The 27,674-nt window shown below is 38.4% G+C and overlaps 2 protein-coding genes across 2 annotated transcripts in view; one reads left to right on the top strand and one right to left on the bottom strand.

Annotated features, from left to right (window-relative positions):
• Window positions 1-9,408: 9,408 nt before the first annotated feature.
• On the top strand, window positions 9,409-25,198 carry EIF3M (eukaryotic translation initiation factor 3 subunit M). Its single transcript, XM_081098157.1, has 11 exons — window positions 9,409-9,558; window positions 12,433-12,565; window positions 13,544-13,682; window positions 13,965-14,088; window positions 14,239-14,333; window positions 16,748-16,831; window positions 17,783-17,882; window positions 18,987-19,068; window positions 23,108-23,251; window positions 24,499-24,559; window positions 25,004-25,198. Exons 1-11 carry the CDS (start codon window positions 9,517-9,519, stop codon window positions 25,122-25,124), a joined length of 1,125 nt encoding a protein of 374 aa, XP_080954283.1. The 5' UTR covers window positions 9,409-9,516; the 3' UTR covers window positions 25,125-25,198.
• Window positions 24,973-27,674, bottom strand: part of CCDC73 (coiled-coil domain containing 73) — an 86,697-nt gene continuing 83,995 nt past the window's right edge. The window contains exon 18 of the mRNA XM_081098156.1: window positions 24,973-25,777. Coding sequence (XP_080954282.1) covers window positions 25,562-25,777 — 216 coding nt within the window. The 3' untranslated portion in view covers window positions 24,973-25,561. The remainder of the gene's footprint in view (window positions 25,778-27,674) is intronic.

The raw sequence follows: 27,674 nt of genomic DNA, 5'->3' as shown, positions 1-27,674 counted from the left end.
TGCTTGCAGTGCACTGTAAACTATTTAGATTCCCAAAGCTCAGGGTTCTTTTCCTGTAATGCAAACATCTGATACATAACGGGGCCCATCCACATAGTCTGAATTCACCCCTATTCTTTGGAACTTTGCTGAAAGTGGCAAGAAGTAACCAGGATGGGTGAACATGAATTAGATCTACTCTTACCCCTAATGTAACAATAGCATAAGATACCACGGTTTATATCATAAGAAACAAAAGGAGACAGTTTTCCATGGAGGATGTTTTGATATCAAATAGCAATATTCATGCTCTTCTTAGCCTGCAGAATCTGTGTCTTCACTGTCAAAGCCTTACTTTTTTCAGTTACCCAGTACTATATTTTAGGTTCTATGGCCTGAAACACTCCATTTCAGGTACCAAATCTGTTCGGTTAGGTTGGCTCCAAGTAACAAAACAAAACTGACCGTATAGTGGCTTGGACAAATAAGGGGTGAGTACTCCTTACAAAACTAGAAATCCACAGGTAAGCTCCCCAGGGCTTCATAGGTGGTTCTATAATGAACCAGGAGGAAGAAAGATGAAAGGATAAAGGCTCCTGCCATTGAAGTATGCGTCCATTTAAGTAACTTTTGAGAATGTGCCTCCCTCCCCCCAGCAACTTCCCTTTCATCTTAGGCAAAAGATGTCACATCCCCAACCCAGCTGCAAGAGTCTTGAGAAGAATTCTCTAGGTGGGCATGATGCCACCCTGAACAAAAGCAGGATTCTGCTAAGAAAGTAAAAAGAGAAAAATGTGTATTGGATAAGTTACCAGCAGTGTCTGCCACAGCAATTTTTCAAATTTAAATATTATATAGGACAAATAAAGTATATCTTTGAGCTATATCAGTTCTGCAGGTTTTCTGGGTACATGAACGTGGAGGTAAGAAGAACAGACACGAGAGGACTTCAATAGTCCAGATAAGAAATGATGAAAGTCTGAATAACAGTGTAAGTTCAAAGTGTGGTAGAGCTGTTTGGAGTTGGGGGAAATCAGCTTTGTTACTGGTTTTAGATGATAAGCCTATTCTTTATGTCCCCTTCCAAGTGAAGAAAGCTCTACCAAGTGTCCACTTTGACACTTCTGTCACTCCATATCTTTATCTCCCTCTGCCCAATGGGAAGTTGAGGGATTTCTCTGATCAATATGTGTGGGAAGAATATCTTGTGTTCATTTCAGGTCCAGCATTCTCTCCTGGAGGCAAAGCTGCCTAACTTGTTTGAGCCTCTCTTGCTTCATCTTTAAATAAAAGTAGGATTTGGATTAGTGTGGTTCATATACAAGCTCAAAATAATGTTTTTCCCCAAATATAAAAATTACTAACTCATAAACTATTCTTGCATTTGTATTGCTTGCAACTGACAAGCCTCTTGACTAGCGCATTAAGTTTTTCTCCCCCGGTATAGACATTCTTTTCTGAAGTCATTTAAGAAACATAAATAATGAATGTGTCTTTGGATTCATTATGTGAATGTTTGGAAACATTCACAGATTTATGAATGTTTCAATAATCAGCTATGTCATGTGAAGTGAAGAAGTTAACCCTATGAATTTTCTCTTACTACAAAGACTAATGGGAAGATTGTTGTTTTCTAATGGTCAAAGTGTTTGTGATTTAAGGCATTGTATTAGTTCTACTGCTAAATCTATAGCTCAGGTATAATATATTTCAGTGAGCCACCAATTAAGTGGTTTAAACACTAGTTGTTTCACCTATAAAGTTTCTATAATCATATGTTGCATCACTGTATAAAATTTAATCATTAGCAATAAATCTCTGAGATCCTAAGATGATAGTTACTTCAGAGTTGCATCACAACAGCACTGAGAGATTCCAAGATTTTCACCATTTTAAAAACACATTATAAAAATTTGTTAATTTGCACTTAATAAACTTTTTACTTACAAAATTATAACTTTAGATTTCAAAGTTTTTTCTCTGTGTTAATCAGAATTAGGTTCGGCTATATATAAGAGAAATTCAATGTTATGGTGGATTAAACTAGATGGAGGTTTATTTTTCTACGTAAAACAAGCCCATATGTAGGCAGTCACGGCCAACACATCTTCAAGAGGCCGTCAGGGATATGGGCTCCTTTCATCTTTCCTCTCCATCATCATGGCTTCCACCTCTAAGGCCACGTCTTGGTTTTAGTTTGGTTGCTGCAACTCCCACCACCAAGTTCATGTTTTAGGCAGAAAGGAGAAATGGGGTAAGGGCAAGAGTCAGCTTCCAAGTTGAGTTGGCTCCTTTTATAGAGTTTTCCCAGGAGCTACTCCCAAAACTGCCACTTCCATGTCATTGGCTATCCCTAGCCTTAATAAGGCTGTCACATTTAATTGCATAGAAGGGTGCACTGCCACACCCACACTATAGGGAGTGTTTGGCTACTAAGAAATAGGGTGGATAATGAGTTGACAACTATCAGTCTCTGCCACACTTTAAAAAACACACAAAAACTCTGTCCCATATCTATCTAGACTGTTGCAATCCATCTATTTTTTCATTCAAAAATTAAAAGCAATTATTACTAATATAAAAGTATTTATTGTACCTTATTTATATCAGGCCTTTGATAGGTGAAGGGATGTAATGCAGAACACATCCCACCTTCTCAGAGCTCACAGTACAGCGATTCAGTTAAAGGATGATGACTAATTATTATAAAGGAAGCCCATTTTGCAGGGTTACCCTCTAAAATGTAGCATTATTATTTAGGTAATTGACTACATGTGCAATTTTAACAAAAAAATATACTTTCCTTGCCTAACCGGTTTGGCTCAGTGGATAGAGCGTCGGCCTGCAGACTGAAGGGTCTCGGGTTCGATTCCAGTCAAAGGCATGTACCTTGGTTGTGGGCACGTCTCCAGTGGGGAGTGTGCAGGAGGCAACTGATCGATGTTTCTCTCTCATCGATGTTTCTGACTTTCTATTCCTCTCCCTTCCTCTCTGTAAAAAATCAATAAAATATATTTTAAAAAATATATATATATGGTGTGTGTGTGTGTGTATATATATATATATAGATACTTTCCTTTATCAGAAAAATAGTTTCATAGTTTTGAGATACTGGATATAGACTTGAAGACAAATTTTAAACATTAATATAATGAAAAGCATTCTCCTTGCAAAAAACGTTGTAGTTTTGGCCCAATAATAAGATTTCAAATGAAAATATTAATGTGGCTTTGGAAAATAAAATAATTAAAAATATAGCTAAATCCAGATTTTCCAGAATTTTTAATCAGAAAGAACAAGAAGATAGCACTAAAGGAAAAGCAGACAAATTAAACAATAAAGAAGAACTATAAATATTTGGTTATATTTTTCAGGTAAAAAATCAACTAAGAAAATATTGTCTTGAAGAAGATTTGGGCCTTGTTCAACTACTTGGTAATTCATTTTTGAAAGTTCCTAGATATGTTTATAAGAAACTCTAAAGCATACAGTACAATAATAGATTGCTATTGTGGTGGTATGAATGACAATTCTTATTTTATTGCCTTTAACACACCACTGACCTGTTTTATTTTGAGCACAAAATCAAGTTCAAATTGGCCAGCTCCAGTTTCAACTGGCTCCAAATTTCTTTATCTGAAACATTTGGAACATATAGAACATGCCATATGTAGAAGAATAGACAATATTTCTTATACCATTTGTCTGAGTTAAGGGAGACTTAAGTGCAAAAGAAAAAAAAAGCCCACAGAACACTACTTTTAATAAAAATAAAGCTAAAAAATTTAAAAATTCATTTAAAAATCAATTTGACCTGAGATATAATTTTTAAATGATTATAAAGCATAGGAATATAGGACATATACCTTTTCCTATGAGGTTGGTCTCTGTTGCCCACTTGGGAGTGGTTCTCCTACCCATAGCTATTAGGAATGGAATCCAATTTCCTGTGTTTTGAAAATGAGGAGAAAACTTTAGAAAACTGGATTTCAAGCTGGAACATATAAGCATTCCTATCTCCATTCAAGATATATGCCTTAATTTTATTTACTCTCATTTCCCAAGTGCCTGAACTGTACCTGGCACATAACAGATATATATATAATGAATAAAGTATGAATAAATGAATGAAAGTTTAAAGTTTCAAATAAGTTTGCTCACATCCTTTCACCATCTTCTTCTCAAGAATTTCCTGAAGGGATGTTTTTTACTTCACAAAGATCATAGAATTTAGAAAAATAGTAAAAGCAATAAGACTTTGAAATGTTCAATGAAACTGTACATATATTTTTTAGTCTGTATTTCTAGAAGTTTGCAAATAATAGTGTCTTGGGGGAGGAGCTCAGAGATTACTCTAATGACTGCTTGCTGGGTGGTGGGCACTGAGGAAGGTGCAAGGAATGCTGTGTAAACGTGCACATAAGTTCCCTGCCTTCAGGTTCAGTGTTTCTCCATCATCAAGGGTATTCCATGCAATAATTAATCTTTTTAAATTTAGTCTATCCAGATGTTTTCTGTCCTACCTCCTACCTAATCCTCTTTTATTTGTTTTGCTGTCATTTTTTATATTGAGCTATAATCATGATATCAATAAACTGCACACTTTTAAGAATACAACTTGATAAATCTTATATATGTACACAACCATGACACAATTGCCACAATCAAGATAATGAATATATCCATAACCCCCCAATATTTCCTCATACCCCTCTGTAACCCTCCCTCCCTACTCCTTGCCTACTCCCTCTCATCCAGGCAACAATAATCCACAGTGCTGCCACTTTAGATCAGTTTGTATATTCTAGAGTTTTATATAAATGGAATCATACAATATATCTGGTTTCTTTCATGCAAGAAAATTATTTTGAGATGTATCCATATTGTTGCATGTATCAATAGTTTTCCTTTTTTATTGCAGAGTAGCATTCTATCACATAGCTATATAACAATTTACCTGTTGATGAACATTTAGATTGTTGCCTGTTAAGTTACCATATAATCCAGTGATTTCACTCTTAGGTACATACCCAGGAGAAATATAAACATAAGAACCCACAAAATCTTGTGCACAAATGTTCATAGAAGCATTATTCACAATAGCCAGAAAATGGGAACAACCCAAATATACATCCACTGATGTATAAGCAATAACAAGGAATAAAGAACTAATCCATGATACAACCTTGAGAACATTATGCTAGATAAAAGAAGCCAGATGCAGAAGTGGTCAATTTTCAGCACACTTGTCAGAATGATCCTTTACCAAAAAAAGAGTTAATGTTTGATCTCCTCACTCTTCTGCTCAAAAACTGTCAGAGGCTTGACAGTTCATTAAGAGTTGTTAATGTAAAAAAACATTCAAACCTGTAAAGAATTTTTGTGAGTTTATTTGAACCAAACTGTCGACAATTTCCGGGAAGCAGAATATCAACATACTGGGATAAAGCTACAAAGAATGGCAATTTTTCACTTTGTTTTATGCATTACGACCAAAGGAGGAGACTTAAGTGGGTTGGTGATAGATTAGAGAGGTTGGAGAAAGCAAAGGGGGGCGGGGTTTGCTTTGGGATTGGATAAAAGGTGAAACGACAGACACATACTTCTTTTCCTTAGGTGGGTACAGGGTAGTTAACAGGCAACAATTAACGATATTTCACAGGTACATTAATTTAGATGTGAAAAGACAATAGGCTCAGTAAAGATTGAAGTTGACCTTTGTCGGGGAAGATACTGGCCTAGGACGGGACTACCCACTATAAACTGCTTTTTAATTAAAGGTTTTGAATTTCAGACCGCCCTCTGTGGTTACTTTAGGTCTCTTGAGTTTACAAGGCCGTCATGCAGGCCTTTCCTGAGTTAGTAGTTAGCATGTGGCCCCTTTTTCATCCACAGAGCCAAAGCCAAAATTCTTATTATGGCCTACAAGACCATGGTTTGGACATGGCTATGTCATCTTCTGCTGCTCTTCTCTCTTACTGAAATCTAGCCCACAGGCCTCCTTGCACCTTCCTCAGGTCTTTTTTTTTCCTGTTTTGCATGAAAATCTTAATTGCAGTTTTCCTCATTGGCATTTTCCTCATTTTCTTCAACTCTCAATATCGTATGAGCCATTTTCTTTGATCACTCTATCTAAAAAGGCATGTACACACTCTTATACACCACCCTCTTTCTTAGCTTGTCTTCTTAGTGCTAGTTAACATATTACATATGGTAATCTGTCCTATATAATAAAAGCCTAATATGCTAAGTGTCCGGTCATCCATTCAACCAACCAAAGCGTAATATGCTAATGATATGCTAAGGCTGCTCAACTGCTTGCTCTGACGTGCACTGACAACCAGAGGGCAGACTCTCCGACCAGTAGGTTAGCTTGCTGCTGGGGTCTGACCTATCAGAACTGAGTGAGATGGGCCAGACATGCCCTGGAGCCCTCCTGTGGTCCCTTCCTGGCTGGCCAACCTTCCGCGTCCCTTCCTGGCCCCAATTGTGCACCGGTGGGGTCCCTCAGCCTGGCCTGCACCCTCTCGCAATCTGGGACCCCTCAGGGGATGTCAGAGAACTGGTTTCGGCCCGATCCCGCAAGCCAGGCCAAGGGATCCCACTGGTGCACGAATTCATGCACCGGGCCTCTAATATATATATGCTAAGTGTCCAACTGTCCAGGTAACAACATCCCAGCAACTAGCCTCCTTGTAGTTTCTTCAGCCCAGGAACACGACTTGCTTTATAGCCAGGTGGAAACATTTCACACTGTAACCAAATGTCCGTGAAGTGTTTTCCCGTGCCTCATCTCATTTGATCCTCACAGAAGTCCTGGAGTAGGCAGATAGGAGACTCAGTGGAATCCTATTTTCTTTTCATTAGCCAGAAAAACGGAGATTTAGAAAGCTTAGAAACTTGACCCAACTGAAGAAGAAAGAAATGGTGGACCTTGAAAATGACTTCAGGTTTTCTCACTGCACAGAATATAGTCAAACTGTGCTGCAGTTAAGTATTTTACCCTTTGTTCTCCCTGGGTGATCTACAGTAATAATCTGCTTCATGTTGATATTTCCTGCTATGTTGCTGACAATTACCTGAAAGAGAAGTTGGGGTGCTTCACCGGGCTGGAAAAAGTTTAGCTAAATCAGAAAGCAGGTCTAATTAAGCAAGTTTACTCTAAATCTGTAAAAGGCTAAGTTGACTCGCACATGCGTGATACATATAAAGCTCTTGCTGGCACAAATTGCGCTGCGTGTGTTTCAATCTGTTATTATCTATTGTGAATTTGGTTGACAGTTCTATTATAGAGAAAGGGTGAATAGTGATATTAAAATATTTCTTCTAATTAATTTCATTTTAATGTGCCCAAATTTGTGCACTGGGCCACTAATTATTTAATAACTAGGGGCCCAGTGCACGAATTCATGCACCTTAAAAGGAACTGTGGGCTGCAAAGCTGCAGTGGGCATAGGGGCATGTCTCAGCTCATGCTCAGTGCCCCCATCCAGCCCCTCCTGTTGTGACCCCCAGTCCCATTTGCTGGCAGCCCCGCTCCTGCTGCTGCCGCTCCCATGTGCTGATGGTGCTGGCCCTGCTTGCACCTTCTGATGGCGTGGAGCAATTGAGGCCAGCACTAGCAGTGGGTGCGAGCGGCAGCTGCTGCCCCGATTGCCTCTCAGGAGCAGGGTAAGTTGGAGAAACCCTCCGGGGCAATTGGGGCCCGCAGCCGTCGCTTGCACCCACTGATGGTGCCAAGCAATTGAGGCTGTCGCCAGGCAGGTGCAAGTGGCGGCAAGTGGCGGCTCCAGCACCAGCTGTGGGTACAAGTGGGGCCAGTGCTGGCAGTGGGTGTCAGCAGCAGCTACGGTGCTGGTAGTGGGTGTGAGCAGCGACCCCAGCGCCAGCTGCGGGTGTGAGCGGGGCCAATGTCATCAGCGGGGGCGAGAGGCAGCTGCTGGCCCCGATCACCCCTCAGGAGCAGGGGGAGATGGAGAAACCCTGAGGGGTGATCAGGGCCAGCAGTTGCTGCTTGCACCCACTGACAATGCTGAGCAATCAGGGCCGGCATCAGGCGCCAGCAGCAGGTGTGAGCACCAGGTGGGACCGCAGTGCGTGTGAGCAAAGAACTTTCAGTAACCACCAGAGGCTCACCCTGATGACAGTGACCAGTGCCCCGCCTTGGTCTGGCGTCCCTGCTCACCTGCTCTCCTACCCCACTGCGGCCAATGCCCGCCATGTTCCCTGCTGCTGAATCCTGTCATGTTCCGCGCGTGCCCCTGGTGGTCAGCGCACATCATAGTAATCAGTTGTTCACCCCCCTGCCCCCGTTCAGTCTATTTGCATATTAGGTTTATATATATATAGATAGCTAACACATTCAGTGCTCACCCTGTGCTTTGTATACTAATTTACTTTTCCCTAGAGCAGTGGTTCTCAACCTTGGTTGTGACCTCACCCCATACCAAAGAAACAGAATTTCCGGAGGATGAGGCCCAGAAATCAGGATTTTAAAAAGATTCCCAGGTGATTCTAATGTGCAGCCAAGGTTGAGAACCACTGCCCTAGAGACGTGGTCAGCAAACTGCGGCACATGCGGCTCTTTGGCCCCTTGAGTGTGGCTCTTCCTAAGCCTTAGGAGTACCCTAATAGAGTTAATAACAATGTACCTACCTATATAGTTTAAGTTTAAAAAACTTGGCTCTCAAAAGAAATTTCAATCCTTGTACTGTTGATATTTGGCTCTGCTGACTAATGAGTTTGCCGACCCCTGAAGAGGAAGCTGAAACACAGGTTAAACAATTTCCCCAAATCACACTTACATCAAATGGTGCAGCAGGTATACCATCCCAAGGAATTCTGGAATCCATGCTATACAGCACGATGCTATCTAGGACTGCCTTTCTAATTACTTTGTAATGTTTATGGCCTGTATATTCCCACTGGAACGTAGGCTGCATGTGAGAGCATCTTTTAAAAGCGACTGTTATCCTCAGTGCAGAGAGTACTGCCTGCCAGGTCGTTCCTAAATAAAAGGCTGAAAAATGGGTTAAATTATAACTCGAAAAAAAAAATGGTCGGGGTCAGCAACAAATGCATACCTCGCAGGCTCTTTCAGGCCCGCCAAGAGGGGGTTAGATTCGGTGGCCTGGCCGATGGGCTCCTGGGAGCAATGTTGGCGGAGTCAGGAGATGCGGCCTAAGGGACTGGCAGAGGGGGCGAGGCTAGAACGGAACAACTGATCACAAGAAATATTCCTTCACCCAACAGTCCTAAGACTCCAAAGGAGAGGGGGCTCAGCGATGAGCAAGCCCGCTGTACAGGACAGTCCTTTAAATTGCTACCTAGGGAGGCGGTCCCAGAGGGCACGCCCGCCCCGCCTCCAGCCACCGCGGTGGGATCGGCCCCCGTGGCCCCGCCCACCCAGTGATCCCGCCCCTGGAGCCCGGCGCGAGGTGACCCGGAAGCGGTTGGGAGCGTCGGGGAGCGCGTCTGCCTTCTTTTCCGGTTGGCGTGGTTTGCGAGTGCAGCGGCCGCCGCGCCCGGGCCTTCACCATGAGCGTCCCGGCCTTCATCGACATCAGTGAGGAAGACCAGGTGTGCTCCCGGGCCGCGGGGCCGCCAGGGCGGGGCTGGGGGAGCCTTGGGGTGTGAGGGCCGAGTGGGGGCTGGGTGGGAGGGACGCCGCCCCACGGAGCCGACTCGGGCTGAGACCCGCAGCTCACGCTCCACACGTGAGAGTGGAGAGGCCGCGAGACAGGGCGCCGGAGGCCGGGGCGCGCGTTCGTGGCCGGGAGTCGCACCTGCCTGCCTGCCGGCCGGCGGCCCCGACGCTGGCCCCACGCTCCCCCCCGACTTCCGGGTCGGCGCCTGTGCTTTCTCAGCCCGGAGTCGCTTCTGCCGACACAGTACTTTTCGGCTCATTGGGAAAGGTGTCGGCTTCAGTCCCCCCAAGGCAGTTACATCCGGAGTGGGAGGTGGCAAACTTTTCGACGGTGTAAGCCATTGTCTAAGGAAACATAATTTCGTTGACGATGAAAATGGTGTTACGGGGTCACAAAGGCACCGGCGACCTATTCTTTACATAGACCATATTTTATATTCTTAATGTGCAAGGGTGAGAGGCCTCTTTACCCGAAAATAAAACGCCAGCTCCACCTTTATATTTGAGGCATACATCTGGTGAGCCGTCCTAACGTTTTTAAATGTTCTGTTTGGGGTTTGCACTTTTCCCCATCACAAAAGTTAAACTGTAGTTGGTGGGAGTGAAACTAAACATGAAATGATCTCTTAAGGTAATTTTGCAGAAACTATTCTGTGAAGTCGTGTTGCCATTTTTTCTGCTATTCCGCTAACTTGGACATTTTGATTTCCATAGATGTCATTACTATTCTAACATACTTGCAGAATTGTAGATGTGGCGCGCATGCACACACACACACACACACACACACACACACATTATAGAAATGCAGACTCTCAGCCCTGAAGAGCAAAGTAAGTGGAAATGAAAATGGGAAGAAAATGTTTAAATAAAAGTAAGTTGTGGGAAGGAGTTGAGCACAGTTAAAAGATGTGAACGACGTCTTTTTCTTAAAAACATACCTTGTTGGTAATGGAATCATGTTATCAACAGTTGACTAGTAGGTTATTGAAAAAATTTTTTTTTAAAAAAATACAGAAAAGGGTTTGTAAATGCAGCGAGTTGGTGTTACTGATTCTATTTTAGTTTTCGCCCTGGCAGGTGTTTCTAAGTGGTTAGGGGGGTTAGTTCCTGGTTAGGGCGGGTACCTGTTGGTCGTGGCCTGGTCAGAGCACTGCAGGAGGCAGTCAGGGGATGTGTCTGTCTCACATCCATGTTGCTTTCTCTCCTCCTCCCTCGCTCCCTTTCACTCTCTCTAAAAATCAGTGGAAAAAAATATCCCCAGGTGAGGTTTATATGTATGTATTAGGCTTAAAGCGTCATTTCTACTGAGGTTCTTGTAATATGTTAATTTCACTCTAGCCATTACTTTCAGGTAAGGAGGTGCTTTTGTTTTCAAGAGGTTAACTTTGATCAAATTCTCAGTTTAATTAAAGTTGGGAAATGGAGCTCAGAATCCTTGTTTCTTTTCCTTGGTTTGTACCACTCGCCAAACACTACTAGTAACCAGTGAGGATGATAGTTTAAAAACAAAACAATAAACTGTTGGTTGAATAGTTATTAGGAAAATTCACTTTTATGTTTACAAAGTGGAATCTGAATCAAGTGCCTTTGTTTTGGTGAAGTTGTGTTTTCTTCATACCGAAGTGTGCTTTCCAGGGGTATTTTTTGTGCTCTCTCACAGGGTGACAGTTGTTTTATGAAGTCTTATTTTACTGCCAATGCATATGTGAAGTGACTAGTTTTTATCTGAAAGGATAGTATCATCAGGTCTACAGATTTAATATACTTTTCTTAGGTAGCCAAAACATATCTGTAGGTTTAGAAAATGTGATACCCAGGCATTTACTAATGGTATTCTTACCTCTCTCTTTTTCAGTTCCTCATATTATTATCTTAAATACCATCTGCATTCATGTTTGGCTGCCATACATACCGAACTCTAAAAAGAACTAGTTATTAAATATTATATGTACATATTAAAATAGAAAAATGTCTAAATACTGGATGCAGTCTTGCAGTTATACTTTTATGGGTGCAAAGGTGCTTTCTGATCCAGATAATGCATTTTGCATTTCAAAAGAATTTTATAGTAGATCCAATTTGATGTATTTTATTCAAGGAAGCATTCAAAGGCATCACCTTTTTTGTTTGTTAATCCTCACCCAAGGGCATGCTTATTGATTGGAGAGAGAGAAGCATCAAAGGGTTGCCCTCCCAGGCCCCAACTGGGATCGAACCTGCAACCCAGATATGTGCCCTGACTAGGGATTGAACCTGCAACCTTTTGGTGTATATGACAAAGCTCCAAACAACTGAAAACAACATCAGCCAGGGCCAAAGGCATCATCTTTTTATCTTTGGCTCCCCAAATGCTCATCTCAGATAGGTTCTCAAACATTTAATTAACAGTAATTACTCTCTTACCAAGGTAATGCTTGTAAGCTTTCGTAGTGCTATGCACACCTCAGAGCAATAACATTTTATTTCTTTAAAACAAATTGAACTTACCAAGTCAGATCTCATCCCACACCCCAAAAAGGCTTTGGGATATATTAGAAAGATTTTTGCTATATACTATAATTCCAGCAGGATATATAGGTGATCTGAGAGAAATTCTGAAGTTGATCTATGTGGGCCATAGTGGGTCTGTGTACCCACTGGGAGTTGTAGAGGAAAACTTGTGGGGGTTGTGACGATGGATGAGGTAAAGTCATTGTTAAATACAACATTTAGATTTCATTTTTTTAGAAATAGGACAGAATGGCTTGAGATCTTATCATTCAGTCAGTTTTATAGATATATAGCAACACTGTTTGATTCCACAGGCTGCTGAGCTTCGAGCTTATCTGAAATCTAAAGGAGCTGAAATTTCAGAAGAGAACTCAGAAGGTGGACTTCATGTAGATTTAGCTCAAATTATTGAAGCCTGTGATGTATGTCTGAAGGAAGATGATAAAGGTTTGTGTTTTAATTTTTTGTGATATTTCTAATAACCTATTTTTAAAATTTTCTTGTGAATTATATTTTTGTTTCAGACCTTAGAACTTTGAAGCACTGTTTCTAATCTTTGTACATACTTTCAGGTTTTTCTACTCTGTTAATACCTATGAAGTAAGCTCATTTTGAGAAAACATCTTTTTTACATTAGGAATGTTTTTGTTACTGCACACACTGAATACTGATAATTTCAGAATGAATTGAAGAAAAAAATGAAGCACTTCTTTCTTTTCTGTAAGGTTTAGATTAATATCAAATGGGATATAACAAGTAATCTAAAGGCTATTTAATTATTTGGTTGATGTCCTATTTTTTTATTTTTTATTGATTTCAGAGAAGGAGAGGGAGAAAGAAACATCAGTGATGCCAGAGAATCATTGATTGGCTGCCTCCTGCATGCCCCAAACTGTGGGGATCGAGTTCGAAACCTGAGCATGTGCTCTGATTGGAAATTGAACCTCGACCTTCATAGGTTGACCCTTAACCACTGAGCCACGCCAGCTCAGCCTATTTCTTGACATGAAATGGGACATTTTGAAAATGGGGAGTTCTGAAATCTCTAGTTAAGGTTTCAGATTAAACTTGGTAAATGACTAAAAGCTTATACTTGAAAATTAGTGACCCAGTCAGAAAATACCTTTCATTTCTAAATAACTTTTCTGTTTGTATGTTTTCTTTAATTGGGAGAGTATCTTAGCCTAAGACCTAACCAATTACTTCCACGATTGACTATCTTGCCAGTGAAAATTGAAACCGTATATGTAGCCACGTAAATCAATCTTCTGTTTTATTGATTGAAAACCAAATCTTAGGTAATAATTTATTTCTTTAAACAAATATACAAGTGTTTTATGTTTAATGGTCTTTGAATACTGGAAATTCAGATACATTAAGTATCATAGTATCACTGTTGTATTATCTACGCCATGTCATGTATAGATGTTGAAAGTGTGATGAACAGCGTGGTATCCCTCCTGTTGATCTTGGAGCCAGAAAAGCAAGAAGCTTTGATTGAAAACCTCTGTGAAAAGCTGGTCAAATTTCGGGAAGGTGAACGCCCATCTCTGAGACTGCAGTTGTAAGTTAAAAACTGAAAAAGGCTCGGTTTTTCCAGGGGCTCTTTTCATGTCATTGTCATTTGATGGTTAAAAGCAAGAATTCTGAAACTTGACTGTCAGCTGTGGCTTTTATAAGTTGTGTGACCTTAGACAAGTCACTTAACCTTTCTGTGCCTCAGGTCCCTCCTTTAATGTGAAGTTACTAATAGTGTCTCTCTCACATTTGTTGTGAGGGCAGATACTCTCAACTTAATCACTATAGTTACTGATCTCAAACTTTTTATTATTTGTTTGTTAACCAGGCTAAGCAACCTTTTCCATGGGATGGATAAGAATACTCCTGTAAGATATACAGTATATTGTAGCCTCATTAAAGTGGCAGCATCATGTGGGGCCATCCAATATATTCCAACTGAGCTGGATCAGGTGAGTTATTATGTGGAATACTTGTTTTGCTTATAAGTGTAGTTTTATATTATAATCAAAGCAAATACGTGTTTTCTAAATGTTATATTTTAAATTGTGAAAATATATTCAGCTATATCACTAATTCTCCCTTTATCAATCTCATCATAGGTTAGAAAATGGATTTCTGACTGGAACCTTACCACTGAGAAAAAACACACCCTTTTAAGGCTACTTTATGAGGCACTTGTGGATTGTAAGAAAAGGTATTCACAGTTAATGTCTTAAAACTTACAGGCAAAATGAGTAGTTGAGGGCTGATTTTTAAAGGTAAATGAATTTGCTCTCCTTTGTTCTCTGTGGAGTTGCTATAAATCTGTTTTTGTAAATGTTACTTATTAAAGATAACTGCAAATTTTAAAATACCTATTGAGTTTCTGCAAGATCTTGGGTTCCTAAAGGTTGTATCCAGCCTACCTAGCAAACTTCATTTCCAAAATATTTATTCTTTTACATATGCAGTAAGTAGTCAGTATTCAGTTTAGTGTTTTGTTTTTAAATATTTTTATTGATTTTTAGAGAGAAAGGAAGGTAGAGGAATAAAGAGATAGAAACATCGATGAGCAACAAGGATCTGATTGGCAACTTCCTGCATGCTCTTACTGGGGATCAAGCCCACAACCCAGGCATATGCCCTAACCGGGAATCAAACCCACTGGCTCTTTGACAGTTTTAATATAATGTGTCTTAGGAAAGGTCTTTTTGAATTAATATTAATTAGTTGTTCTCTTAGCTTTTTTAACTTGAGGGTCCAGCTCTTTCCATAGGCTTGGGAAGTTCTCAGTTATTAGAATAGGCTCACTGTTTACTTCTCCCTCTCTTCTCTTCCTGGTATACCCATTATTCTTACGTTGCTATTTCTAGTGGAGTCAGATAGTTCTTGTGGAGTTCTTTCATTTTTTAAAACTCTCAGTTCTCTTCCACCTGAGTCATTTCTAGATTTCTGTCTTCAAGCTCACTAATTCTTCCATCTAGTCGTCTCTGTTTCCAGTGTTCTCCAATGTTCTTCATCTCATTTATTGAGGTTTTTAGTTTCAGAATTTTTTTTTTATAGTTTCAACCTTTTTGGCGAAGTGTTCTTTTTTCCTATTGATTTTATTCCTGATTTCATTAAACTGCCTTTTTGGGTTTTCTTGCATCTTCTGGAGTCTTTTTGTTTTGTTATTTTTTTCATAATTGCAATCTTGAATTCTCTGTCATTTAAATCAGTCTTCCTTGTCTTGGGAGTTTGGTTTCTGAGACTTCATTTTCTTTATGAGCTACCTTGTTACCTTGGTTATTCATGGTACTTGATGGATTGTTTCTCTGCCTGGGCATTTGAGGTAGTGAACTCTTCTAAGTATTGTTTTGCTCTAGTGCAGCGGTTCTCAACCTGTGGGTCACGACCCCTTTGGGGGTCGAACGACCCTTTCATGGGGTCACCTAAGACCATCGGAAAACACATATAATTACATATTGTTTTTGTGATTATTCACTGTGCTTTAATTATGTTCAATTTGTAACAATGAAAATACATCCTGCATATCAGATAATTACATTACGATTCATAACAGTAGCAAAATTACAGTTACGAAGTAGCAACGAAAATAATTTTATGGTTGGGGGTCACCACAATATGAGAAACTGTATTAAAGGGTCACAGCATTTGGAAGGTTGAGAACCACTGGTCTAGTGGATTGATAAGTAGTGGTCTTTCATTTGTTTTCCAGTAGATAGTGCGATAGCACCAGTTTTTGTTTACTCTTACCTCTCGGATCTTGTTGAGAGGGTGTTACCTTAGTTCTGGAAAATGCCCCTTTTTGTCCAGGTCCCTTTATTCTCAGTGCACTACCCTTGTGGTGGGCAATGGGGCTTCAAGCCTGCAACTTCCCAGTGCTGCCTCCTTGTAACCCGAAGGTACCAGCTGCTTTGTGCTGTCGGTGGCATTCCTGCTGCCTCTATAGGTTCTACCGGTGAGGGGTGGCAGGGGGTGGTGGTGTGATTCTGTGAGTTGGCCTTCTTGCTACTAATGGTGGCCACCATTTTGCAGCTGCCACACTGCTGTACCCCATCTCTGCCCCCAGCACCAGGTTTAGCCACAATGGGCACTGGATATTCAGGCCAGAATGTTGCTTTTGTCCCTCCTACCCTCTGGACTGCCCTGTGGGGGCTGCAGCCCAACTCCTTCACCACTACATCAGCTGGGGCTGGGCAGGTGCCAGACTGTCTGTGGCCCGTGTCTGCCCTTCCCCCTGTTCCACCACCCCTGCTCCTTCTTACATGCCTACCATCAGATGTCTCAATGCATGTATCTCAGATGTGCTTGTGTGTTGAGCAAGGGATTCTTTGTTGAATTATGGTTGCCTGACTTATAACTTTAAGGGGAGAAATAAAGGCGTCATCTCACTCTGTCATGATGCTGACTCTGTTAAATCACCGTTTATTTCCTTCATGGCACATGCTTGCTTATTGTCTGCCTTTCCTACTAGAAAGTGCCATGACTTTTCCCATAGAGCAGTACCTTGTCGCTCTTGGTCACCATTGTATGTATCATTGACACAGTACTTGGCATAGTAAATTTTTTTAATGAATGAATAGCAAAGAGATACTGTGAAATTCTTAAAGCAATATTTCTTTTTAGTGATGCCGCTTCAAAAGTCATGGTAGAATTGCTAGGAAGTTACACAGAAGACAATGCTTCCCAGGCTCGAGTTGATGCCCACAGGTAATGTTAAAAATACATTGTTCTGATGATGACTATCAACAGCTGAGAGATGAGTTACAGTATTCAATCATATAACTGAAATCATGTTTACACTTGCCAATGATCCAAAGCCATTTGATACTGTGTGCTCTGTGGTGATTATAATAGAGATACTAAAGTTGAACATTTGATATTGGAAGAACCACAAATTGTATATGAACTAGCTACATGCTGTTTGGGAAATTGCTGATATGGGGTTGAAAATATCAACCTGAAAAATAGAATCTAATCGTAAGTCAATTTTAACTTATGAAGGTGTGTAAATGAGGAAAAGTTGGTGGCTTGCTAAAAATTAGCTTAGCCTATTCCCGATAATAATAATGGTTTAAAATAGTCCTAAGTCTGCTTAGTAGCAATAAGAACAAAGTCAGCTTTTCAAATTTATGAAACAAATTATGATAACTTACGGGGTTATTGGCTTCACACAGGACCTGTATACAGGATATGTGTTGGTTGAAAGGGTAGTTAGTGGAAAATATCTTTGAGGTTAGACCGCCTGCTCCAACACTTAATTAGCCCTTACTGGGCGAGCTCTTTCTGAGCCTGTTTTGTCATTCATAAAATGGGCATGTGAAGACTATATGTCTCAGGGTATTATGAGGATTCATTGAATTATCCTTACCTTAGTGTCTGGCATATGGTAAGATGCTGCAGCTGTTTTATTTATTCTTTGATTACTTTGTGGTACTTTCCAGCTATGTTTTTGTCTCCAACTATTTATTATTTCGTTAAACAGATGTACTTGATGTGTAGATTTATTGGCCTGTTTTAACCCCAATCTTACAGCTTTTCTTATGCTTTATATATTGAATTCTTGGACATTTTACTGAATTAAATGTATTGCATCCTGCAAACTCAGTGAGACATACCTGAATTTCAAGACTGAGCTTGGATTTTTGTTTTCTAATTAAGGTGTATTGTACGAGCATTGAAAGATCCAAATGCATTTCTTTTTGACCATCTTCTCACTTTAAAACCAGTCAAGTTTTTGGAAGGCGAGCTTATTCATGATGTAAGTAGTTTATTCCTATATTTTCCTAAATTTAACATACTAAAGCAGAACTCTCTTTCTTTGTATAAAAGAACTCTCTTACTTTGTATCTGTGAACATATCTATAGATCTGGAAAGAGAACTAGTTATTCTTTTTGTATCAGGAACAGACTGAAATTTAGGATTAGCTTTTCTCTAACTACTGAACACAGTTCTGTTCTTTTTCCCTTTTCTTCATCTCCTCACTTGCCTGGCCATTATGAACCTAAATAATAGAAATTTCTTTTTACTATATAGTGTCAGCTAGCCCAGTTAATAAAATCAATCCAATATTTTAAAACACATTAATATCCTTTTCAAGTACAAGTATAAATATGTTTTGGGTTATTTTCCATTTGTACTATGCCATTACCACCATCTTTAGAGCTCACTGTATTTACTGATTTAGCTAAGTGAGTCTTTTATTAAACAAACTAGAGGCTCAGTACACAAAAATTCATGCACTCAGGAGGGTCCCTCAGCCCGGCCTGCACCCTCTCACAATCCAGGACCCCTCGGGTAGGGTCCCTAGGCCTGGCCTGAGATCAGGGCCTAGCAGGGCTTTCCTTCCTCCAGTTGCAGGCAACTGGCCCCACCTCCCTACTGCCACTGCTTGCCATCTGTGCAGCGCTGCCCCCCGTCCCTTGCCACCAGTGGCCTCCCTCTGCAGGTGACAGGCTGTGGTGCAATGGCTTGGCTGGCCTGGGCCTGCCTCTTTCTTTGCTAGGGGCCAGGGCCAGCCCTGCAAGGGGCCGTCTGCCTACCTGATCGCCCCTAACTGCCGGCCTGCCTACCTGATCACCCCTAATCACTCTGCCTGCCTGCCTGATTGCCCCTAACTGCTTGCTTGGGGGTGGGGCCGGCCCGGTGGGGGGCCCTGGTGGCCTGGTCTCTGGTCGTTCCAGTTGTGTCGTGACGCCTGGCCTTTTATTAGTATAGATGGTTTAGATGGTAATTTGATCAAACTTAATTGAAATGTCTGCACTGAAAGAAATATATTACTGGGAGTTAGTGTCTTTAAAAGTATTTTGAGCTATAAATATTCTGTATTGAATATTGTATCTTTATTTTTTTTTGTCTCTATAGCTTTTAACCATTTTTGTGAATGCTAAATTGGCATCATATGTCAAGTTTTATCAGAATAATAAAGACTTCATAGATTCACTTGGTAAGTTTTGGGGTGTGTTCTTTGGAGGGGCATAGGGAGATGGGAATGTACTATTCTAAAACTGTTCTGTACTGTGAGATCCAGCGAATATGATTTTAGCCTACCAGTGGTATATAGGCAGTTTAAAATATTACTTAGAATGAATTGGGAATCAGAAACCAAAAGCATTTGTGATGGAAAGAGCATGAAACTACTGTTTCTTTGTAAAGGACCTTACTCCTTATTCATATGCATGGTGATTTATATTTTTGTTGCTTTTGTTAAAAAAGCCAGATTCACGTAATTGCAACAAATAGATTTTTCTCTCTATGATACACTTTTATATTGGTGCAAAACCCTAACCCCAAATTAACAAATTATAGAAATATATGGTATTGATAAGCATATCTAAGTAAAGCTGTAGATGGGATTAGAAATGGATTTGTGATTTTACATGATAGGAGAAACTTTCCTAACTACAGTTTGTTGAAGACAGCAAAGTATTAGCTTTATGATTTTGCCTTTGTCTTTCTAGGGTGATGGTTCTCAACCTTCCTAATGCTGCGGCCCTTTAATACAGTTCCTCATGTTGTGACCCCCAATTTCATTGTTACAAATTGAACATAAAGCATAGTGATTAATCACAAAAACAATATGTAATTATATATGTGTTTTCCTATGGTCTTAGGCGACCCCTGTGAAAGGGTCATTTGACCCTCAAAGGGATTGCTACCCACAGGTTGAGAACCGCTGTTCTAGGGCATCAGAGCTCAGTAAATGTTCACCAACTTGAATTGACTCTCACTGTCCTCATTGAGCAAGCTCCATATAGATTCAGTATTTTCCTTCTAGACTAGAGCATGTCTTTAACATACTAAAATTACAAAATGAAAAATTAGAAAATCTATAGTTTAACAAGTTTAAGTTGTTCTAAGAGAATGAAGTCAACTATGAAACTAAGGTGCTTTGTTTTCCTACTAGGTAATAATCAAAATACAGTATGTATTTTTCATACTAAAATTTGTTAGTCTTCTTGGTTGAGACATAGGTAAAGAATGCATTTATAATCTAGCTTGATTATACTGTTAGTCCTCAATATAGTAATCATTCATTCCTGTCACCTGTAAACTTCGGCATTGGGCAAGACTGAATTATTCTGAACATAACAAGGCATTTGAAATACACCAAGATAAAGTAGATGCGAGTGTGTTTGTGTAGAATGCTTTGCCAGGTGCACTAGACCCAGAAAACCACATTCTGTCCCAGTTAATTTGTTTTGTGGCATGAAGCTATGTGATGGAATGTTAATGTCAGCAACCTCTTTATTTACTCACCAAGGAAAAAGGAGTAGTAATTAACACTTTGACACTCCCCCATTGATGTGTAATTGACTGTTTCAAAGGAGCACTGGTTCATAAGCTATTGCAATGCATTAAAATTACGTTTTTTATATTGCAGCATTTTAAGGCAGGGGTCAGTGACAATGCAGAAATTGCTCAGTGATGCACATTTTTTTATTACTGCATTAAGGTTTTGACATATTAGTAATGAATAAATGTTTCCATAAAATTAGATTTTTTTTTTTATAACTTTAAAATAGAAATGACACAGAACACTATGACTTCTTTGAAGGTGATGTTCTACTTTTCATGAAATAAAGCACAGCTTCCTAACAAGTCTTCAACTCATACTTCACTGGCTTAATAGCTTGCTTTTGAGAGCAAAAGTCCTAAAGGCTTTAGGTTTGGTGATTTCTTTTGATGTAGTGACTTTAAACATCAATTTGAAATGTTTTTAAACATAGATTCCCCCTTGTATGACATATAATGGTTTTGCATAATTTATTTTAGAAATAATTTTCATTCCTTTGATATGTTTTTTCATTTATGGTAAGCTTATAACTATAGCAGTAGATTTTTATTTTAAGAGTATTTTAAATTATACCTTAGAAATTTGAGGAGTTTCTATTATTTTAACATTAAAAGGGATTATGTATGCCCACAGAACTGGGAATGCTAAGAAATTTTCTTAAGATCTTTAGTGTTTGTTCTCTGTAACAGGAGAAACATAGTATTCCTGTAAATCAAATTTTATTTTGCCTTTTGTTTCTTTAACATCCATGCAAATTAGCAGTCTTTTATTAGAAATTTGTTTGTAAAAGATGCTTTGCGGAAAACATCTTGAATGTATAGTTTTAGTTAGATATATTATTAGACGTTTATTACAGCTTAAAGTTTGGTTACAAATGTCTAGATTCCACAGATGGCAACAGTTTATCAACCTCTGAGCCACACTGGCTGGGCATACAGTTTTGACTTTTAAATATTAAATCCAAAGTGACCAGGCGGGATTTATTAACTGGCAGTTTGGGCCAACAGTAGAATTATCTTGTGTCATCTGAATTGCCCTAACATGTTCACATGTAATCTGGTGTTATCCAGTTGCTACCTTCTTGCTTCAGAAAGTTAATCAGCATCTAATTTTCATTTGTTAATTAGGATTAATGTGCACTAATTGATTTTTTGATGCTTGTAGATTTCCATTAAACTGGTTAGCAATACTTACTTGGGTATCTCATTCATCTGAGTTATGATGATCGTGTTTTTGTTGAATCTGTGCCAAATAGAAAGCCTGCATCATAATTATAGTTAATTAACAGACATGTGCTATATTAATGGGCTTTCCTAGTCACCTGCTAATAATAAATGTTATATATTTCAAATTTATTTGTGGAGTGCTTAGAGGGAACTTTTTAAATAATACAAACTTGAGGCTCTTAAATACAAAAGGGTAATGATCTTGGTGAGATTACCAAATTTGAAAGCTCAGAGAAAAGGGGCGTGTAATTCTGTATTAATTTTAGAAACTTGTTTTTATAATTGAGAAGTTAGCATCAAATCAAGTATATATGTTATAATTTAGTTTCCATGTAGAGACGGGTAAACACTTGGATATTCAGGATTTGTAAATATTTATATTTCTAGTTATTTATTTTATAAATGAACCTATTTTCGAGGCCACTTTGTGACTGTAAGTAAAGCATTTCACTTCTTTACTCCTCAATTTTATTGTTTTTTTAAAGTGAAAGGAGCAGGGCCAGATCATTTGTTAAGTTTCCTTTTAAAAGGGTCTAAGAGTTTGTTTTTGATATGAGTAATTATAACAGTATGTTTCGTTTAGAAATTGCAAGGCAAAAATTTGAATTATCTATACAGTTTTCTATTTAGGCCTTGTAAAGAACAAGTATGTTAATGGTACTGTTTAGTTTTTTCTAGTATTAATCATCTTAGTCTGTAAATGTAAAGTGATAAACACACTTTTACATTTAAAAAAAATATATTTCTATTGATTTACGAGAGGAAGGGAGAGAGAAACATCAGTGAGGAGAGGGAATCATCTATCTCCTGCACACCACCTACTGGGCATCAAGCCTGCAACCTGGGCATGTGCCCTGACCAGGAATCTGTAACTTCCTGGTTTATATGGGTCAATGCTCAACCTCTGAGCCACAGTGGATGGGCATATACAGTTTTAACTTTTAAATATTAAATCCAAAGTGACCAGACAGGAAATGGAATGTTTTCATGACTGTGTATGAAAATGTTTTAAAACTTCATGTTTCCTAATAAAACACAGAACAAGGTATAAGTAGACAAGGAGTCCTCCATTTTAACAAGGGACCTGTTAGTAAAAATAAGCATAAGTAATTCATTTATATAAAATTTTTCCTTATGAAATGAATTTTGTACATTTTATCTCCTTAAGTGTATAAGTTAGGATTTAAAAAAACTTTAGGGCCTAAAAACATTTTATAGCCCAGTCTTATTAACTTTGTCTATTACATATAGTAATAAATAAATGTAGTTCTAGAAAAATAATTTTAAATACTCCATAATTTAATTATGGGGTCAGTTTATGATTTGAAAATATAAGCTTTGTCAAAATTACTCTATATCTAAAGTGCTCAAACACAATGACTCTACAGTTTGACACAAGAGTTGTAATTGGTCTTCTATTAGCATTAATACCTATTCAACTTCACTATTTTGTTGTTATTCAGGACTATTACATGAACAGAATATGGCAAAAATGAGACTACTTACTTTTATGGGAATGGCAGTGGAAAATAAAGAAATTTCTTTTGATACAATGCAACAGGAACTTCAGATTGGAGCTGATGATGTTGAAGCGTTTGTTATTGATGGTAAGGCAATTAGAACTTTTTTTTTCTATTTGTCTTTTTCCCATGCAGTATAAGATTTTTTATCTTGAAGCTGAGCCATATGCTAACAAAGCTAGATTCTTTTGTAACAAAAGTGTATTTTAGTAGATTAGCAGATTGTTAATTGTTGTAGAGTGAAAATTCAGTGGAAATAAAAATTGCTATGTGGTTTTTGGTGTTTGTTCTATTCCTTAAAATTATATAGAACAAAAACCTTTAGGTGGTATACCATAGGGTGGTTAAGAGCCTAGATTTTTATATCAGACCTGGGTTTGAGACCAGGTCTGTCTTCCTCTATGAAATAGGAATATAGGAGTAATTTGTAGTTCTGAGGATTAAATGAATTAATGCAGGTAAAGCACTTAGCCCAGTGCCTGGCATGTATTAAATGTCCTGCAGATGTTAACCATTATCAGTTTTTTATGATTGGCCTAGAAACAGGACTTTCTTCCCCAACATTGGTATTATAAAGTAACAGAATTTTTTTTTTTCTTCCTGAGCCTTTTAAATTTGAAAGTTTGGGGGATTATACAATTAATAAAGAACTATTCACATAGTTTCTAATGCTCTAATTCTTAAACATACTTATAAAGAAATACCTAATTAGGAAATCTTCCCCTTCAACCCTCTAAGGCAGGGGTCCTCAAACTTTTTAAACAGGGGGCCAGTTCACTGTCCCTCAGAACGTTGGAGGGCCAGACTATAGTTTAAAAAAAAACTATGAACAAATTCCTATGCACACTGCACATATCTTATTTTGAAGTAAAAAACCAAAACGGGAACAAATACAATATTTGTATTTGCATGTGCCCCGCGGGCCGTAGTTTGAGGACCCCTGACCTAAGGTGTGATTGTAGAGAACATCTAGAATTCTTGATGAAAACTGGGGGAGGGGAGGCATGCCGGAGGCAGCCGATCAGTGTTGTGCTCTCACATCGATGTTTTTCTCCCTCCCTCTCTAAAAATCAATAAAACATATATATGTATTAAAAAGAACACTATATGATATTTGGTATGGATTAGCCCAGCAACCATAGGATAAATAACTGCATAATCTCCCTCTTAGTTGCATCACATTGCTGTTTATTAGATTCAAAGAGCCAGCTTATAAAATCATATTAGAAAACTGTCAAGTTTTATTATGGCTTGCTTGGTCATAGTTTCATACTTTAAGCTGTTTTTCTTAGGTATTTTCCATATAACATGTTATGTAAAATGTCTTTTTTCAGCCGTGAAAACAAAAATGGTCTACTGCAAAATTGATCAGACCCAGCGAAAAGTAGTTGTCAGGTAAGACACTTAATACTTTGCAGCATTTTGTAGAACAATTTAGTTTGTTCTGATTATTTCACTTAAATGTCTAGAGAACTAAGGTGATGTTCTTATCAATTGACTGTAGTTAAATAGTTGCTATTTATCATAATTTTATTAAAGTTCAGACTGAATTGATTAGCTTATTTAATGAAAGTACTATTTTCCAGCACATTTCATTTAATGGCTCAGCATTGGCTAGAATACTAATGACTTTTGTGTCTGTTTTATGTAGTTCAGGAAAATAGAAGGTTCAGGATCAATATGATAAAGAATTTTTTTAAAAATAAGCTGTTAATTCTCTTACAATTTAAAATTGTCTTTTATGTATATTTAACCTTGCTTTTGACTAGATTCAAGTATGTAGTATTATAAAAGAATACAAGAGAATAAAAGGTTGACTAATGACTTTTAATTTTTCAGTCATAGCACACATCGGACATTTGGAAAACAACAATGGCAACAACTGTATGACACACTTAATGCCTGGAAACAAAACTTGAACAAAGTGAAAAACAGCCTTTTGAGTCTTTCTGATACCTGAATTTTTATGCTATAAATATTTTTCTTTTGGGGAAACATCTAAATGATAGTAAAACATTTTAAGCTGAAATTTGACGACAGTCTGAACGTTTATTGTCTCAAGTTCAAAAGAAATTACAATCTTCAGAGGATACAATGTAATAAATTACGAAGGGTCTCACTGTGTCTATCTTGAATAATATGTAAGTTGTGTTCTATTAAGGAAGGGTCTTGAAGGTGCAGCAGGAGCTTTGATGAAAGGTATATGGAGGAAAGACCAGTTTAAGGGGAATTAGATGCTAATAGCAAACTTTGCAATCTTAACTCAGCTATCTTAACTGAAGCATTTTATGGGCAAAAACATAGCAGTAATACAACTTCATTACATCAGAAGAAACTGGAAAAGTCATTTTGCTGTAATTGAAACTACATCAGTACTCTAATTTACCACTGAAAGTATTAATCTGTTTTTGTCAACAACTCTTCTGCTTTTCTTTTTTTAGATTGGTTGTCATTCTCTAAGCTTAGGAACTTTTCACTTTCTTTTATTTGATTTGTTATCAGGCTCTGCCAGCCACCTTCACCAAAAGAAGACATAGTTAAATTAGTAGTATCTTTAATCTTGAGAGCCTGAGAATGGCTTTGTAGATTTGATTTCAGAGACTGTGTTTTCACCTAGGAAAGACCAAACTTGTTTTACCACTGGAGTTATTACTCATTTTCTAAACACTCATCAACAAATAAGTTTAAAGAATATCATTAAGCTTTTGCAATTATGAGCATATGATAAAGCCACCATTTTCTTGGCTTTTCCCCAACTACTACATTTTGGCATCAAAAAACTATAAAATGTGAATTTGTAGGCTTATGTAGTAGCTTTTCAAGATCTCTTAATATATTCCAGGAATACCACAAACATTTTCTAAAAGGTCTCGAGCTTACATTGAAAGAAAAGATATTTAAAACAGGCAGATAAAAATCTGTTTTGTCTTCTACTCCCTTCCTTTCCCAAACATGTCTATGTTTTGTATCTTCTATCAAAACAAGGGTAAATTTTAAAATGCTAACAGAAGTAAACTACCATTTAAAAACTGCTTTTTACTTCATGTTTCCTCTCATGCTTCAGAGCACCATTTTTGGAGACACAGGAAAGAGCAATGCAGTATTTGGAAGTTGGCATGTTTTCCAAAGCACTACATTGGGTCATACTTATAATATTGTGCTAAAAATGTTCATTTCCATTTTTTTCCTTGATAATAAAATAACGGAAATTTGGAAAATAGAAAAAAGTATAAAGTAACTAAAAATCAGTAGTAAACCACTATCCAGAGACTTGTCAACTTTTTGGTACCATTTGCACTAGACTTATTTTCTATTTTTAGTATAATCAATAACTTTCTAGAATTTTATATCTTTGTTTTTCCCACTGAGCTGCTTTCCTAGGTCATTACAATTTCTCAAACTATTGAAGGGGGCTGCAAAATAATTCCCTTTTATGCATGTGTTGTAATTTATCTCATAATTGAATATTTGTTTCAACTTATCCCTGTCAAATAAATTTAATTTCTTGAAAAAAAAACCTTTGATGGTCTTAGATTACCAGATAAAACTTATTGTTAAAAGGGAATGTTATAATTTAGAATAGGGAAAATAGGATAAGAACCACATTAAAATTACCCAAGATTCCAACCACCACTAAACAATTTGATGTAAATATTCTGGTCCCTTCCATATAAATACACTATTTGAAAATTTAAATCACACATTTTCTACACTGTATTAAAAACATTTTTAGCATTTCCCTGTGTTAAGGTCTGTTAAGAACATGGATCCATTTTATTCCATGTTCCATAATCTATACTAATAAAAGGGTAATAATGCTAATTAGACCAGACATCTTCCAGACATAGCCATGGTGGTGGGGCCAAGGCAGAGGCAGTTAGGGGTGATCAGGCCAGCAGGGGAGAGCAGTTAGGGTGATCAGGCGGGTGGGGAGGTGAGCAGTTAGGAGCCAGTGGTCCCGGATTTCGAGAGGGATGTCCGACTGCCGTTTTAGGCCCAATCCCTATGGGCCTATGGGATCGGGCCTAAATGGGCAGTCAGACATCCCCCTAGGGCTCCTGGATTGGAGAGGGTGCAGGCTGGACTGAGGGATCCCCCCCCGCCCCCATGAATGAATTTTGTGCACCAGGCCTCTAGTTTAATATATTGTTGAACATTTAAGTTTTTGAAAAATTTATTTTTATACATTACACTATGATGAATACCATTTGCTTATAAATCTTTGATGATCTTTGAATACTGCTTTACATTAAAATCTTTTCCAATTGCACTGATTAAAGTGGCATATTCAAAACATTGTCATTTTCAAGTGAGATTATATAATAATTTTTTTAAAATATATTTTATTGGTTTTTTACAGAGAGGAGGGGAGAGGGATAGAGAGAAACATCGAGAAACACTGATCAGCTGCCTCCTGCACACCCCCTACTGGGGATTTGCCTGTAATCAAGGTACATGCCCTTGACTGGAATCGAACCTGGGACCTTTCAGTCCACAGGCCGACGCTGTA

The sequence above is a fragment of the Myotis nattereri genome (genome assembly GCF_964212035.1).
Source record: "Myotis nattereri genome assembly, chromosome: 9".
NCBI lineage: Eukaryota > Metazoa > Chordata > Mammalia > Chiroptera > Vespertilionidae > Myotis > Myotis nattereri.
Note: the sequence above shows the minus strand (reverse complement) of the source record. Positions and strands in the feature narration are given on the sequence as shown.